This window comes from Struthio camelus, chromosome Z, assembly GCF_040807025.1.
Source record: "Struthio camelus isolate bStrCam1 chromosome Z, bStrCam1.hap1, whole genome shotgun sequence".
NCBI lineage: Eukaryota > Metazoa > Chordata > Aves > Struthioniformes > Struthionidae > Struthio > Struthio camelus.
In genome coordinates this window covers 64893395-64911094 of record NC_090982.1, presented here as the reverse complement: position 1 = coordinate 64911094, position 17700 = coordinate 64893395, and the positions used below count along the sequence as shown (strand labels likewise).

The window sequence follows — 17700 nt, the reverse complement described above, 5'->3', positions numbered from 1 at the left end:
TTACAGGCAGCCATAGCTGCATGCCCTGAGGTCACTGTTCAGTAGATAAAGCACTTGCCAGTGTCAGCCGTGTTATGAGAATACTAAAGAAAAGCCTATCTGAAATACAAACTAGAGAGTAATGAAGGCTCAAATAATAAGGTGAAGGTGAAAAAATGTACTAAACATTTCTAGGTTTGTGTTGCTTCATTCCTGGTTCCTCTTTCCCTGTTTCACTGCTTTGCTTAACAGTGGCTGCAGGTTTCTTCATTTCTCATATTTAAACTGCTTCCTGTAACAAAAAACAAAAACAAAAACAAAAATATATATCTATCTCAGTGCTGTAATCACAGAAAAAAGCATCGTCCATGGAAGTGCATCAGGTACTTGTGAAGACGTGTGCCAAAGAACTTGGCTGCAATAAAGGGAAGCTGAGCTGTCTGAAAAGGAAGATGAACAGGGACTAGCGCCAAGCAGGCTGTTAGGGACAGAATTTTCTCTTCCTTCTTCCCATTGGCCCCCTTGCAGGTGCCTTTGTGGTTTCTTCTCTCCCTGCCCTTTTTGGGAAAGTCTTGAGCACGGGAACTCTGAACCAGGAGTGTAAGATAAGGTATTATGAACTTCTGAAGGTGACCATTTTGATGAAGTGGTATTACAGTGAAAATACTTAAGCTTTACCTAAGTTTTGCTTTTGAATCAGGATTTCTAACAATGCTGTATTTCTTAATGATGCAGTTAATGTGTGTTTGCAACTACTGCATAGTAGAAGCCCAGCAGGGATTTGTGTTCCTACGTGTTCTACAACACAGTTGCTCCTGGAGAGTCCATTGTTTCACGTTACTCTTGCATGACCTCCTGATATGCAGGTGATGTGTGACATGAAGCCGTTGGAAAGGCAGTTTGATAAACAGCCTTTATACGGGGCATGAATAAACATGTGCGTGGCACTCTGGTCTTGCCACGTGCTTATAGTTCTATAGCTTTGCATCTGCAAAAATCGACAGCAGCAGTACTGTTGGGTAGAGGATAGCTTTGAGAATCCAGGCTGCCTGCCTGAATATAAATGATGATTTTGTGTGGTTCCATTTTTCTTGGTTAAGTAGAAGTGCTAATAGCTCTAGTTCCTATATGATTTTTGTAAAATGAGAACATGCATGCCAACTGCATTTCCTTCAAATGGGAACTGGAAAACCTTGCTAATGTCAGGGCTGATATTTTGTTTTATTGTCTTTGGCCAGCATAGCGTGCCCTTCTTAGAGGGAAGTGGATTCCATATTTCCTGGATGGGCAGGAGCTCTAAGTACTATGGAGATGATATCCAAGAAACTGAAATCTGGATTCCTTGGCTTTTAAGGGACGGCGGGCACAGAAGTGACCTTGCAGTGTTTGGGATAAATTCAAAAGTTCCTGGGGAGGAATGTGCTGCAGAAACGTTGCATGGAGTTCCCAGCTCTGATAGGTTGTGATGTGAGTGAGTTAGGTGCTGATAGCTTTCAGGAAAGCCACGTGTTAAACCTAAACTTGGTTAAGTCTTTATTCTATTGAAATTATATACTTGAGCATTTTTTTTACATACAAAATATTTTGTCTTTCTTTCCCAAATGGGTCTTATCTTGGAAACCACCAACTAGGGCATGTAAGTAAGGAAACATTTAAGCAGTAGCCAAAGGAAGCTTAGTGAATTGTTAAAGTACAAATACTTGTGGGGTAGCTTTGAGATGCAAAGTTGTTTGCTCTCCTGTCTGCATGTTATTTGAGTTCACTGTTACCAACCGTTTCCTGAAGCCGCTATGGAACTAATGAGGAGGTCGCCCGGAAACCACCGTGTGTATTCCAGTTGCTCTGGTTTTCCCAGTGGCTCTTGTTGCATCTTTATTCTAAACCCCACGGGGGAACACGTAGTTGTTACAACTGTTGACTCTGTGTGTTGGTACAGAGGAGCCTGGTAGCTAGTTTTTTTTTCTCTTAGAAGTTTATTGATAAAACATATTCTACTGTTTAGATCCTATCGAGAAAGTTTGTTTTTGAACATTTGAGTGTTCAAGGAAAAACCTTTTAACAGCGGCTTCCTCCTGTATTGGGAATGGGTCGTCTAATAGATTGAATGGTTTCTAGAGAAAAATCTGTAGGTAAGTTTTGGAAAAAATACTGTAGGAATGGGGGAACCTCTTAAAATACTGCTCTAATAGCCAGGTGATAGAACTGGAGCTTGAATTTCCTTGGTACTAGCCTTAGGTTTTTTTTAATGTTTATAAAATTATATTTAACTTATAAGATGGAGAGTTTTTAAAAAATATTCTCTTGATCCTAGTGAAGGGCAATTTTCTGGATGCAGGAGATGCTGACTGACTTTTGAGTGCTGCTGAATTCTTCTTATGGGTCAAGATGATTCAAGATTTTTATTTTTGTGAAATAATTTTATTGAGTAACTTTACTTTAAAAATGTCCAGTTAATAGAGCAGTTGAAGATATTTAAAAAAACTAGGTTAATTCCCAGAGAGGTACATAGCCACACAAGTCATGACTTTCAAAGCTTTTAGTACTGTGCATTTTTCCTTGTTGTCTCTTGTTAGTATGGCCTGGCAATATTGCCTTGTTTGTAAGGTAGGCTACCGTTTCCTGGATTACAGTCTGCTATCTATCAGATTATAAGGAATCAACTAAAATAAAGTGAAATGGTACTTTAGGCAATTACAGATATTTCCAGACGAGATGTCATTTTTAGGTATGGATGAAGCTAACTTATTTTAAAATATTTCTCACTGTATTTGAGAGATCCTGATAAATTAAGTTGCATGTGTCTCAAGTCAGAAGTTGCCTCGGGCCCCTTCTCTGTGTGTGTTATAGTAAGTGCATGTCCTGGTCTTATTCTTCAGAAACTTGTATGTTAAATATTTTTTTACTAATGATAATTAAAAGAAAATCAAGTGACCTACTCTCGGAGGAATCTGACAGAAGAGTACGTTTGGTTTGCTAGGGGAACTTGTGCTCTCTGTTGACGTTTAAGAGGACAAACTGACCTTCCGTTAAGAAATGCTGATGACCTGTCAGTTAAATTCAGTCAGTGCCTTTGAAAGCCCCAAGGTGCTTTGACGTGTGGAAGCTGTATTTCTCTGGTCGTTGTAATATATGATTGATGTCAGCATGTCAACTGTTTGGATGGAAAATGATTGGTTTCCAGGAAAACTTTGGATCTCCTTACATTATTGGACTTCTTTTCCCTGCTTGCACTAGTTTTGAGTAGTTTTGAATAAAATGTCCATTGTATCTTTGTCTCCTAGTAGGCTATAATTTGTTTTTTAACTTTTGAAATGGTAAAAATACTTCTGTATTTTGAAGTTACCAATGTGGAATCGCTCTTGTCCGTGATCTCTGCCCTGTAATTGGGCAGAGATAAAGAGACGGTGATTTAATGTTTTCAGTGTTCATGTTCCCATGAAACTGCAGGGTGCTGTTGCTTTGAATAATAAGCTACAGCCCTGAGAATACAGAATATGGTATGACGCTCAGTTCGAGTGAGAGTATGTAGCTGATCTACAAGTCCAAAGTTAGGTGGTCTGTACCATCTTAAAGATCTGATGTATCATAGTAGACCCTGGTCACTGCGGTGTGCATATGGTGGTTGTCTTCTTTTTGAGAAAGCTCTACTTACACAAGTGGAAAAGGAAAAAAGAGGGAAAATAAAATTAAGACTTAAGAACACAGAGTGAAACATCATGGATAGAGTCATACTTTGTTTTTGAATAAATTAGATTACTTCAGCAAACTATTATTAGAAAAAAATAATGTAATTCAGAGGTTACTGCCCTTTTTGTAGACCTTGGAGAACTTGTGTACTAAGCTCTGCACTTAGGCATTTTAGTAAAACTTGGGTTAAATTGCTCAACAGTCACGAGATTCATTGTGATATCAGAGTAATCAACTGCTCTAATGTACAGCTAATTCTTGTAATTTGGAGGGTACTGTGTCATATTGAACTTTTAAGAAAGTGTGTATAAATCTCCCACCAAAAGCCATACAAGTCATCTTTTGCTTGTTTGTCTTAGCGTATCTGTTTTGGGATGACGAAACCCAAGTAGTTCTAAATTGTCCTGTTTATCTAGACAAATATTGTAGTTGTTGTTTTGAGTTGGATGCTTATATTTTCATCTTTGTCCTTTTTGTACTCTTCTGCTTACATATACCTACCAGTGTCTCCTCTTTTAGGTAGAATTCATGATATATTCTGCTGCAATTTTCTTGCCAGATTAAAAGGACTTAATATAAGATTTCTTATGAAAAAAGGAATCTTTCCTTCCTCTACCCATCAGTGCCATTGTATTTATTTGAAAGATGTTTAATTTGAAAAGCCTGGATAAAAAGACCAGGATGAGTGAAGATACGCCTACTTTATAAGGAGGGCGTTTAAGTACGGGCAGTTACTTGCTCAGAAGACACAGAATTAAATATACGGATGGAGTATTTCAAATGATCCCTTGTCACTGTTCTGGTTACGTTCTCACTTTGTTGTCTTGTTTTTCCTAGTTTTAATACCTACTTCTTGAAATCTTCAGGCTAAAGAACCATATTTGAAGCAGATAATGTTAATAAACACTTCTGGTAATGACAGACATGGGTAAATTGTCCAAGATTGACAAATGGCTGCTATCAGATGATGTGAAATGCAATAGAGGCATTTAGTTATGAATGCGGTTCTTGTCTACTATTCCTAACTACAAATCTCTGCTGAACGTAAATTGGATAGGGGACTCCCCTCTCCTCTCCCCCCAATCTACGCTTGCTCTTCTGATTTTTTTTTTTTATTTTTTTTTTGCAAATTGTGTTGGTGAGACTGAAAGAGAAGCATCCAAATCTCTCAATTTTGTGTTATATGCCTATGGAAAAATTATAAAACTCTCAAATGCCTTATTCTGGTTCATTTTCAAAGCAATTCAAGAATAGGCATTTTCTTGGTAGCTATTGTTCGATTACTGTGCATGGTATCTTTCTCAGCACTGAATGGAAAGGAAGAGATCAAAAAGCCCTTGTCTGCAAGGTCTCTTGTGGTGAGGCTGCATTATTTAAAAACTTAGGAACGTATTAAAAGGCAAACTCGGAAAAGCTGCATTTTCTGGAACTGTATATGCTGTTTATTAAGGTTAATTAAAAATAGGAGGAGATGCAGCTACAGGTAATTATTACTAGTTTGTGCTTAAGTACACATGCGCATCATTTTGTACGTTGATCAAGTAGAGCATTTCTTTTCTAAATCAGACTGTAAATTAACAATGCAGTCCCTTCACATAAATAATCTTGCTTTCATCTTGCATTGATTTATGGATCAACCTCAGCTCTGTTACATGCTGAGAACCTTGTACTCCAAGCTCATTTCATCATGGGTTTATCTCCCTTTTGTTTTGGACCTGCCTTGCATAAATGTTTGATTCCTTTTGATATGTTACTCCTAAAGAAAGTGATTTTGGTCTGGAAGCTTTACGGGGCCAAATGGATTATTTAGTGTTTTTAATGGCCTAAACAAGGAATAATAAATTGAGAATGGAAAATTGTTCTTATGGTGTGTAATGATTATAGCCCCTGTTCTTAAAACTGGGATACTTCTGTCGCTGGAATGCCCAGTTAAACTTAACAGTGCCTGGACACGCGTATTAGAAAGCTGCATCACAAATGCATTTTCCATTTGTCAGAGGAATAAGTTAATAAATGGGAATTTTGTAAGTCGCTGACCGTTTTTCTCAAATGCTGTATTATGGTCAAGAACCTCTTGCCATACACTTGGAACTGTAGTTGTTCAAAGAGTGTCTTGTTACAGTGAGCTGGCTGGTGGAGCTAGGAATGTTTTACCTTGCATTTTTATTTTTAATTTCCCTGTAGCCGAGGGAAAAGTGAGACCTAATTGAGCATGGATGGAGCAGATAGACTTGAATAAACAATTAGTTTTCTGAGGCCTCCAATGCAACGAGTAAATGAAACCTTTATAGGTAGTCTAGGAGCTCATTGGTGAATGTGAATAGAAATGGATTTTATAAAGAACTAAACTGCTCTCACTTCATTAGTATTCATGGTATAACAAGAAAACTCCTCTCATTCCAGAGTTATATTTCTCCTCTAGATTTTTTATTTCATGAGCCGAATGATGATGGTGTCAAGAGCTGATGAAGATGAATAGGTCTTTTTCTTAGGTACCTTTTTTCTTTTTTTCTTTTTAATAATTGAAAGTGACTTTGAAGGTAAGTTTTTACTAAATTTTCACCCCCTTAGTTAAACATCGAGTAGAGAAATTTCTCTCAAAAATCACTTGGTATGAGCAGCAGTGCTGAAAATGTTTGAAGTGTGCATGTGGATGCCTGCACACGCACAGAGTATAAATACATATTTCTGTGCATTTGTCATGGCTTTCTTCTGCTGTAAAAGGGATCATTAAAATAATTAAAGGTGAAAATTTTGCCTGTGGTTGTCTAAAAAAATCAAAGTCCTTTCCATTTTCTGCGTAGCTAATTTCTCCTTTCATTGAGAAATTAAAAAAATTCAGTACAGCTACTCTGATATTTTTCTCTACAGCAGAGAGCACAGTGCATAGCATTCCTAATGTCACTAATAAATATGCTCGTGATAGCAAGGACATGAACACAGCCACAGAATATTAAAGAACAAAAATCTGTCAAAAGAGGTGGTTTTGTGCAAGGGGAAATAAGGAGGCATTACTTTAGGTCACTTCCTGTCTTTGTAGTGACAGACAGTATCGATAACTTTCCCTTGAGCTTGTTGACATTTGGTTTTCAGTGTTTCTGCTGAAAACTTTGTTGCCTTTTGTCAGCTTTCGCCTCTTATGAAGAGGTAAGTCGGTGAGGCGAACCCAACGCCCGGCAGCGTGCGTTTTGCGGTGGGCAGCAGCAGTTCCCCAGCAGTGCTGGTAACGCTGCTCTCCTTTGGCCGGCTCCCCGGAAAGCCGAGATGCTCCCGTTAGTCCCGCGGGGCCGAGCGGTGCCCCCGGCCTCCCTTCCTGGCAGCGGGGCCTCGGGCCCGGACGGCCGCGCCGGGCTCCGCGCTCTGCCCGGCAAGGCCGCGGCCGCCGCTGCGTGCGTGCTCGGCTCGCGGAGCTGCGGCTGCGCCGAGTTGGGGGCCGCTGCGGGGCTGAACGGTTGCGTTATTGCCCTGGGTTAGTCGGCAGCTGAGCGCTGGGGCCGCTTTCTGCCAGCTCTGTCCTGCCGCCTCCCTGTTACTGGCCGAGCCTCTGCGGGAGGCAGGTGCCGCAGTGGTCGCCAACAGCAAATTTCAACACCTCCAAATGCTTTTTCCTGCCATGATGGAGAGGGGAAAGCTCGCCAGCGGGACAGGAAGGGAAGGGAATATCCTTCCTGCCGAACCGCGGTGGCACCGGCCGCTGCGCAGCTGGGTGGTGCAGGGCGGTTTCGTTGATGCCTTGTCGGCTGTGGAGGCGAAGGTGAAACTGCAGCACGTTTCCGGTGTTCGCCTGGGCGCTTGGAGGGGCTGTGCCTTGAACCCCTGACAGAAAGGAAGGTTTTTCCTTGGCTGATATATTTATGACAGAGTTAGGTGAGCTGGGCAGAGCAGCCGAGCTCTACGCTCTGCTCTTGTGCTTTTTGGACTAAATTCAACCAGTTCCCTTGCAGAACCTGGTGTCTCGGGCCCGCTGCCGCCGTCCTCGGCGGCCTGGCCTCTTGAGCTGCCGCAGTACGGCGCTGGCCGGCAGCTCGTAGGTAGCGTGTTGGTTTATCTCGCTTTTCAAGAGCGTTGCCTTGCCCGCATAGTTTTCCTGAAGTCAGAACTGAAGTTTTGTTTTTATTTTTTATTTTCTCCAGAAGGAAGGGCCTTTGTACAATGTGTGCTTTCTTGAGACTGAAGATGACTTGTGTGAGTGTGGGATTTAAAAAAAAAAAAAAAAAAAAAAAAAAAAAAAAAAAGCTTGATAGTACCAAGCTGTAAAATAGCGTGTGTGATTCAGTTGAGCCAGGTTTAGAGCTGTATTTATATATATTTAGTTAGAACTACATTCCGACTTTTGGCTCTTGTTGTAGGGCCTTACAAGAGATATGCAGATACTGCTGTTTGTTAAATTTTTTAGTATTTATTAAGTATTTAGTATTTATTATTTGCGTGGGCAAATCCAAGGAGACTTGGGGCAGGCTGGGTTGTTGGAACCAGCGCCGTTAGCGCCTCTGCTGTTGTTGCTTTCTCCGTGCGCTGGGAGGGGAGCAGTCCGGCTACCCGCGTGCCCGGAGCCGGCACCCGAGAGGCCTTCAAGAGCCGAAGGGATCGGTCACGTTGCGGCAGAACTGTTCTGCCTTAACCAACATAAACTACTAATTGGCTCAGAGGGTGTCGTACATGCATATTTATGGGCCCGGCTTTGGCCTTGTAGAACGCTGTGAAGGCTGCGTTTTGTGTTTGGTGCAGTCATGTGCAAATATATTTGTGAAAAATCATTGAAAGTAAGCTGACTTCTTGATTTAGCTGTGATTCTTGCTATTCTTCTAGGTTCTCTTTTTTTAATGGATCGAAGGTCAGATTTGTTTCCAAGAAAAATGCATCTATTTTAAAGGCAAATTTGCATTTTACGCCTGTGGAGTGGATAGTAAGAGAAAGTGGATGTGTCTCTAGTGATCCTTAGTAGAATATTTAAAATACTTCTGTACTACCTATGATGTGATAGCTAAGAATATGTGTTTATGTATTTAGAAGAGTGGTATCTGTACATCAGCAAATATTCTGTGTTATAAATTAGACAATTTTAAATAGCAGCTTTAGTTTTCAGTGTTGTCTGTGTATGTACAGGATTCAAAATCCGTAAACGAAATGGTTAGTGATGCTTTGTTAATAAGAGTCCATGGCCCTCAGAGCTTTACAATGATTTCTCCCCTTTAATTTGGTAAGGACATGTTTGCAGCTGCAGGTGATGTTTGTATGTAAATTGAGAGTTGCTTCACAAATGATTATTCAAAGCAAATTATAATTTGACTGTAAACAAGACCTTTTTCTGCCTTTTAACCTTTTCCTTCAACAGGAGGTGTTGAAGGAAACTAGCTTATTTTCTCTCTGTACAGTAGCTGATGAGTTGGCATCACTGTCCTAACAAAGAAACCACAAAGGTGGTTGTGCGTGGTAGGATAGTTGAAAGTTTAGAGTTTTAAACAAAAATGACAAATGCTTCTCAACTAGAGAGCTAGCAAGGTCTCTCAGCCCAAGGTCCCCTGGCTGCCGGGAGACCCTTCCCTGGGAAGGGATGGGAAGGCAATGCCAAACTGAGAAATGCAAGATGAACGGCTATCTTCCTGCTGATCTACAAAAGGAGGGATGCAGCTGCGGAAGAAAACCTGTGCTTGTTTTCAAGGAAGCATGGTAGGAGAGGGGGCAAGAAATGGTACATTTCTTTGTCCTGTGAAATCAGAGTAGTTGGGTGTGATGTTCTCCGTATTGTTTCTTTCCCTTCATTATCCTTGGCGTCTTGGAAATGGTGCTAATTTTTGGAATAGTGTTTCTTTTTATGGGTATATGAAATTAGGTTATTCATGATTCTGTGTTTTGCAAAGCAGAGGCTGCTCTAAGAGCTGTGAATATCGAGAATAATTGTCCAGTTCTCTAAACTCTACTCAAAATTGAGATTGATTAATATTGCTGGTGGGCAAAGGAAACGTGGAATATTCCAACCATCCACTGATTTAATTGGAACTGCGAACAGTCTCGTTCTGCTGTGCTGTCTGACATGAGCTGGCAGCTATTCCTCCCTGTCCCCATATGATCCCTGCATGGATTTCATGCCCAAATTGGATCCTTCCAAAGTTGGTATTATTGCTAACTAAATGCTGTGGAGCTGCTTCTCACAGAACTGTTACTTCATCATGCCTGTCAGAAATTTGTTTGCACCTGTGCTTGTGAAATTGCAGCAAGAAAGACCTGTGAGGTGTCTGCAACAGTGTTACAACATCTCCTCTTTAGAATTCAGTAGAACCAAATTAGAACTAATCAGGCATCTGGAGTAACTCAAGTGCAGCATGTTCTTAATTGGCTAAATTTTTTCTTATAAAGATGCCTGTGTTTTTTGGAAGATAAGATCCTATCCATTAACAGGATCGTATTCAGTGTTGCTATCTGTGTCAGTGCAGCTCATCAAAACTCATCTATCTGGGCCAAAAGTAATTACATTTAGAGAGAGAGAATAGTTTAGGAGGTAGGAACATGCTTTTCCTCCATGTCCAGTTGAAATGGGTTTGTAGAGTTTGCTTCAAAAAAGCCCTCTGCTGGGGCTGTTAAATTTCAGTGTCTGTACTTAAAATGCTCCCAAAGGAGGCAGAACGAACAGTGTGCTGGGAGGAAGCAGGCTGTTTTATGTTCCTAGCAGTCTGCTTTGCTGCAAAGGGTCAGTTGCTCTTGAACTCGTGGTAGGTCTTGACTGGCCTCAGAAGGATGCTTGCTTCTGGCACTGCCAGTACCTGGGGATGCAGGAGCAGGAATAGTTTGGTAGGACTGTGAAGTTATGCTTTGCTTAAGCATTTAACTTTATAAAGATTAGGATATTTACTGGATAATTTAATATCTTTTTGACTTCAGGTAGGCACCTATATGTTTTGTTTGCCTGACACTTCAGTGTGATACTTTCCATTCTCACCTTTTACAATATTTGGATAGGTATGATGTGATTTGGCATGTTTGATGCTAAAATGCTTATTAGTAGAATGTTATTTTGGCACTTCTGGTTGATAATGAAGAAAATAATCTAAGCAGTGAAAGTATGCTGGATGTTTTTCACTTTCAGTGCATTATATGTAAGAGTTTTCAGGTGATATCTGTTTTGGATCGATGCCTAACTGGGGGAGGCTTGATATGGGTGACAGCACACAGCCTTTTTATGGAAACTTTAGGATTTAATGTGTATGTAAGACATGACCTGATATATGGTGAGTTTTGCAGTGTTCGAGAGGAACAAATTATTCAAGAGGAACAAATTAAAATGCTTAACAGAATACTTTTATTCATATTTTTAAGACTGAATGCTCTACTTTTGTATTTTTGTGGGAAATCAGAATATTGTCTATGGAGAGATTAGGGGAGGTGGGTGAAGTATTTTGGACAATAAAACCGTAGTGGATGTTTCAACAGAACATGGAGCTGAACAGATGAGTTTTAATTCTTACTACAGTTTCACTTTTATTGGAAGAAAACTGTTGCAACAAATCTCAGCAATTTAGAACAGCTTATTTTTCTTTTCCTGGCGTTATCAATGTGGTTATACTATCTTAGCTTCATTCATGTTCTGGTACCATGGATTTCCTCTCCTGAAATCCATTATTTTCTTTCTGGCTGCCTCACACCTGATTATGAGCTCAGATGAAGAGTTAATTATACTTTTAAGCATTCATGCTGTTTTGAACTGGTTGTGATGCCCTAACTTTTCATAAGGACATGTGGGCTGTCATACATGATGTGACTACTTGATGATATAATTATCAAGCAGGGAATTCATTCCAGCTGTAGAATAAATCCACCACAGTAGACAGCTGGATTTGGTGCTACTGAAATTTTTCAGAACACGAAGATAATCCTTGCTGAATAGGTGAGCTGCTAAGAGCCTATTGCTACTATAGTGTGAGAATAGTTTCCTTTAGAAGAATGTAACTGATTCTATTCACACAGAAAATGGATAGCTTCAGTATGTGTGTGTGTGTGTGTGTGTGTATATATGTATATTTACAGATTTGAGGACAAATTGATTCTGTCCTGGTTCCCTGGAGAAAGTTCCTGTAGAATTGGAAGAGATTGTCACTCCATTTCCATCCATAATTGTATAGAATCTTTAAATCAATGCATAAATGTCTATCATAGCAATATTTTGATAACCTATTCCTTTTTGTAGGTTCATGGGGGAAGGGTGGATAGGATTTTGTGACAGATGTTATATCTGCTAAATTTTACAGTGCTTTTATAAGAAATTCATATCTGCAATATAATCAGGCTTTTAAAAAAATGAATTTGAAGAAATGAGCATCGTAGAACAGTTGAAATGCTAGTTAGAAAACACATGGCAAGCTCCAAGCTATCTCAAAATGCCTTAGTCGGGAAGAAATTATTCAGTATTTAACACTGGGGGAGGGAAAGTTTTTACTTAAGTTAATATCCATGCCCTTGTGAATATTAACAGCAAAGACCAGTGGTGAGAGATGTGTGTTGATTAAAAATACATCTCTAACCATTCTATAGAAACTCAATGGCTAATTTAGCTGCCTCTGTGTTATAGATATAGGACAATCAAATACACTTGTTTTCATATACTGCCTTATCTGTTATGAGTCTTAAATTGGAATTTTCAATTACTGACTTTATGAAGTAACTTTTTGAAATTTCTCGTATTCCCTTTTCCTGCCCCACAATTCTATAGACAATTGGAAAAAGAAATGCCTTCCATTTTTTCATCACTCCTTCTTGAGTCACTAACATCTCTTTTAAAGAATGTGGAGAGGAGAAGTGTTTGCTTGCAGCCTGACCGCTGTCAAAAGATAGCGGGCAGAGTGTGTGATAGCCAAAAAATCAAAATATAATGTGGATGTCTGTCTCTTGGAAACTGCCTGCAGGGAAATAGCTATTGTATTTCTTGCAACTTGCTGTCAAGTAAGTTTCACTTTATATATTTAAAAAAAAAAAAAGGCAAGACTAAGCAACCCCCCCCCTTTTTTTTTTTTTTTGTGCTTGTATGCCATCCAAGATTGAAACACATCCAGATATCCAGTAAGGACGTACGTATGATGTAAGCATCAGTAGGGTGATGTGGATATTTGCATGTGTTTCACAGGGATGAGAATTATTTAAAATATTCCTGATATAATTCAAACAAGAGAAAACCTGCCAAGATACTAGCTTTGACCTTGTCTTGGGGACAGCAGTGTACGCTCTGTATCTGATGAGATACATTAAGTGAACTTCTCAAAGTATTCGGTTTTCCAGGAAGTCTTTCAAATAAGCGTTAAGAAGCTTGAACAGATATTGCTGTTACTATTTCTTTAAACTTGTATCACTGAACAGTAGTAGTGTGTCATTTTGGCCGGATTAACCATTTTGCGTGATTTGAATGCGTGCCATGCTATACTCTTCAAAGTCGTCTGAGTTTTTCCAAGGAAGCAGGACTTATTAAAATGTTCTCTGTTGGTTTTACTTATTTAGGTGTGAACGCCTTACCTGGCAGGAAGGGAAGGCTGTTCTGCTGAGGACAGAAAGCCTTTTCATTTGCTGCACAGGCTTTTGCTTGAATTGGAGTCTGAATTACTGTCTCAAAAGCCCCTTGGGGTCACACTGGTGGTTTGAGTAGCCTACTAGTCTGTCTTTGAGAGTGATTCACCATGTTATTTAGGGAGAGCTTGCAACCCTGGCTACTTTCTGAAGTCTGTTTCCCTCGCATTTCCCTAGCATCCGGAGATACTGTACCAAGGCTGTTAAAGGATACATCCCTGTAGGTTGTTCTCTGCCTACTACATCAGCAGTTGCAGCATACGCACTCCCTTTACATATATACTGCACATGTTGTAATTTTGCCCTTTGTAAGCAAAAGTAAGGCTTCCAGTAGTTTCCAGAGACATTTTGCTTATCTATGTGTAATTGCTTTCCTTAAAGCAGGAGTTGGCCAACAATATGAAGTTGCATCTCATATTTCCATATTCTCTCTTTGTAGGTCTAGACCATATTAATGTCTTTTAGCTGTGTTCACCTCATGTGGTGAGACGTGATTCTCTACATCCAGCTGAAACACAGCTGACAAATAAGTATAGTCTACTATGTTGAATTTGACTCTTCCTATATTAAAATAAACTCCTGTCCCCAAGAAACATTTAGCAATGCAACCTAATATTGATGTGATATTTTGGTCCCTAATTTGTCATATGCAAGCATGCTTATTTTTGTTTTGTTATCTCTACGTAGTGGACTCCTGGCTGCCTTCAACAAAATCTGAATTTCAGCTTATCTTTAAAAATGCAGGACTTGAGAAACATGAGAATGAAATGCTGCTTCTTATGTCAAAGAAGCTTATGCATGAACTTTCAAATTGAGAACATCCGTTCTGAAAAATGTTTGTTGGAAGGATGTCTCCCTTCTTTCCCCTCCCTTTCCTTCCTCCCTAGTCTCATTTCGGAGATTCTCCATGGTTGGGACCTCTGGCGAAGTCATTTCACATGGTGCCAAAATTGCTTCCTCGGGGTTGCCAGCTTCCGCCCGGTCGGCCCAGAGCCGCTGCCTGGCTGTGGGAGGTCTCGTTGTCCGTTTCTGCGCCAGTGCTGAAAGGTGCTGGTGTGGCTGAGAATTCATGTGCTGAAAGTTAGTGCTGAAACCTATCAAACTGGCAAGTTTAGTTGTGGTGGAGTCACTTAGCAACAAAGTGGGTAGCATTGCGAGAGAGCGTTAGCTGGGCGTTTGTTTTAACGGTGAGCTGGTGGGCTTGACAGCTAAACTGTCATTTAGCTTTCAAAAATAATACTGGCTGGCTATGTGGACAGCCTAATAGCCTGGACAGTACCAGGCTGCTCTGTACTATAGCTGTATTTCAAAGCTTCTGTTTTGAATTGTGCATACTTTAACGAGAGCTGCGAGAGAGGAGCACAGTTCCGTTGTAAATAGTGAATTTTGTAAGCAAGCTGTATGTCGTGGAATACACAAGTCTTTATCCATTGTCAGTGGGAGACACTAATTCTGTTAAATTTTGTCTAGGCTTAAGTGTTAATATGCAGGGAGCCTGATGATATTAGTAAATTTTTCTGTTTAAATCTTTGAACCTCGAGCAAGGAATACAGGAGCTTTAAAATATGGTCATTACTTTGTTAAAACCAGTTCACATCTCAAAGTGCATGAATTCCTACCAAGAACTCACCTAACCCCTTGATCAGATCATGTCATTACCAGGTGCCTGGAATGATCCTGCACGCAGCCTCGAGCAGTTGTTGCTGGCTATCAGTCAGTAAATAGTTTTAAGTTGCTTGAGAACTTTTTGAGTGTTTAGTTAGACTTCTGCTCAAAGATTCTCAAAATATGTTCCTTCATCAGAAGGTGGTAGGCAAATGCATTACCTTTTTGCCTGCTGTTGTCAGTCGTTTCCTTTTTAACATCACTGATTTGTAAATTCATCTCGTGAGGTGTCTTATCTCTTGGAATTATTTGTGAGTCTTGAACTCATGCGTGATAAATGATAGCAATGGTTAATATTCTGTGTGCCCCCCAAACCTCCTGATTTAGGAAATCACTATAGGAATGTGCTGTGTTAATGAGTCACCTGAGTGTCTGTCCTGAATGGGAATGAGTCTTATTATGCTCAAGAAGCAGATTCAAAAACCACTGTGTTTCCTGGTACTTTTAGAGGTGTATACCTGCAAAACACTTGTAGCTTAAAAAAAAAATCTGAAGCTTATTACAACAGTAATATCCTGAATTATTAAATACAAAGGAGATGTGAACTCATGGAATTTAAAATACATTGCACAGTGTGCAGTACTTTGCTGCGGAATTAACTTTCAGTAAAAATGGACTTGACAGGGCATCATCTTCAGTGGTTGTAGTGACCTTGACTCCTTCCTTTCTGTGGACAGAGAGGATCAAGCAGTCGGTATGCTGCTGACAGAGATTGACTGAAGCGTCTCAGTGTGTGAACTATCAAAATCTTAGAAGCTTTGTTGTGCTTGACCTCATACAAAAGTATCATAAGAATTGAGGCTTAAATATTATAGAGAGGGGGGGAAAAAAAAAATCCTAGAATGATTTGCGAAATAGTGACCCCATATGACTGCCCCAGTTTAGTTCAAGAAGGATACTTGTAAAACTGTTTCCACTTTGCTTACTCACATTCCTACTCTTTTTCCCTTTGCCTTTATTTACTTACTTGTTTTTCATTTTTGTTTCTCTAAATTTAATCAAATATGAAGACTTTAACGTCGAAACCAGAGAGCTGAAATTTTGTGTAGGAGTGATAAGAGGAAGAGAACTTGAAGGATGAGGAATTGTATTCACACTTATTTTGAAGTCAGTATAAATGAATGCCAGTTCTGTAAACAGAATAATTTAAAAATAGAGGTCTTTTTATTTTATTTTTACACTAGTGTTGGTAAATCTCCCTTTCATTTAGGTGTTTCCCTAGACTGTGCAGTGGATTGCGTTTTGTTGATTATACAATGCCATCTAGTGACTGCTTATATAAAGCTGTGCACAAATCGCCCAGGAAAATCTGTGGCAAAAGCAGATTGCATAGGTTGCAAGGTCAGGTGGTTCACAGTTGCAGAAAGACTGTTCTATGGAAGGTCCTATAGGTTTGCCCAGTCCCTTTGCACCTTGAGACAGGGGCTCACTGAAGAAAAATACCTTTTGTCTGGCATTTGCAAAATTGTCAGTTTCAATTTGCAATTTTATTAGTTTTAAGTTCTTTTTAAACACATTTTTTTTCCCAGACTTTTTTTTTTTCAGTGAAGGTAAACATTTAGACAGTGGTTTTTTTCTTTGTTTCTTTGCAGCTTGATCACATATTGTCCCCTCCACCTATGCCTCTACGGAAATCCAGCAATCCTGAGGTGTCTTCTGGCCCTGGAAAGTCTTTCAAATTTAAAAGACAACTGAGTGAGGATGGGAGACAGCTCAGAAGAGGAAGCCTTGGAGGAGCTCTGACGGGTGAGTTTGGGATGTGTGCGACGTTGCCTGGAGGTCAGGTGGCACCATGGCCCTGGGAGCGGTGGCATGGCCAGATGCATTGGTGGAGGCATCCAATGCCAGATGCATTGGAGGCGGGAAGCCTCTCCTGCACAGGCTCGCTCGTAACCGGTGGGGTGAGCTCACAGTTGACCTCTGCTTCCTTGGGGTGCTACTAGGTCATTCTCAGGTTCTGCTTGAGCACCTATTCCTTGAAATTTTCAGAAATGCAGTGTTTATCTGGCCGACTTAGTTTGATAGCTAAAGGGTTGTTTGAGATGTGCTTGCATGCATTCATCTGTGGGATCACATGCATCTTGCTTCCTCAGGAAGCAAAGCTGAAGTGCACAGATGGCCCATTTAGACTTGCTTTTGCTGAAGGAAAAGCAATTTGGCCTCATTTATCTGGTGGCATTCTCCTGGTGGAGAAGGGTGATTACCAGCTGGCTGTTAGCTATGGACTGTGGCTTCTGGTCTGTAGAGAGCTAGAGGGCCAGACTCCTGCGAAGTGCGCAGTCCCTTCCTCTCCTGATAGCTTCTGTGAAAGATACCATGTGCTGAAATTGGGATCATGTCCTATCATGTCCTGTGAGCTGTATAGCTGCAACATTCACTAAAGATTACTTTTTTGAATAAACAAGTGAATGAGTAATATTCTTTTTTTCTTCCTTCTTTTTTCATGCAAGTGAAATGAATGTGAAAACATTAGGACACTTAACTGGAACTTGCTGTATGTATTTCAAGAAAGATTTTTTTTTAATTCACTAGAATTTGGTAATTATAAATTTTATGAAATATGTAATTTCTAGCAGTCTGATCTGTTGTGATGAACAGAAAATTAAGTACTTCATGAAGGTAATAGATTCCAGTATGTTTACTGGAAGCAGTAAACTTGGGAATTGTGTCTCGTTTTGTCTGTTCAAGTTAGGTTGATTGTTCACTGACGTCAAAATCAGACGGGTGAGATTCTGAGGTTCAGATTACAAAAAGCTGACATGGCATTTACTAGAAATGTGGCTGTTTGCTATCTCTAAATTCTGTATATTGTTCAATGGT

At 40.1% G+C, this 17700-nt stretch overlaps 1 protein-coding gene across 3 annotated transcripts in view; it reads left to right on the top strand.

The window, feature by feature from the left end:
- The window catches only part of LOC138064432 (microtubule-associated serine/threonine-protein kinase 4-like), a 300511-nt gene that overhangs the window by 48517 nt on the left and 234294 nt on the right, over positions 1-17700 (top strand). For all 3 annotated transcript variants that reach the window (XM_068926979.1, XM_068926978.1, XM_068926977.1), the window contains exon 2: positions 16473-16626. In XM_068926979.1, coding sequence (XP_068783080.1) covers positions 16500-16626 — 127 coding nt within the window. In that variant the 5' untranslated portion in view covers positions 16473-16499. The remainder of the gene's footprint in view (positions 1-16472; positions 16627-17700) is intronic.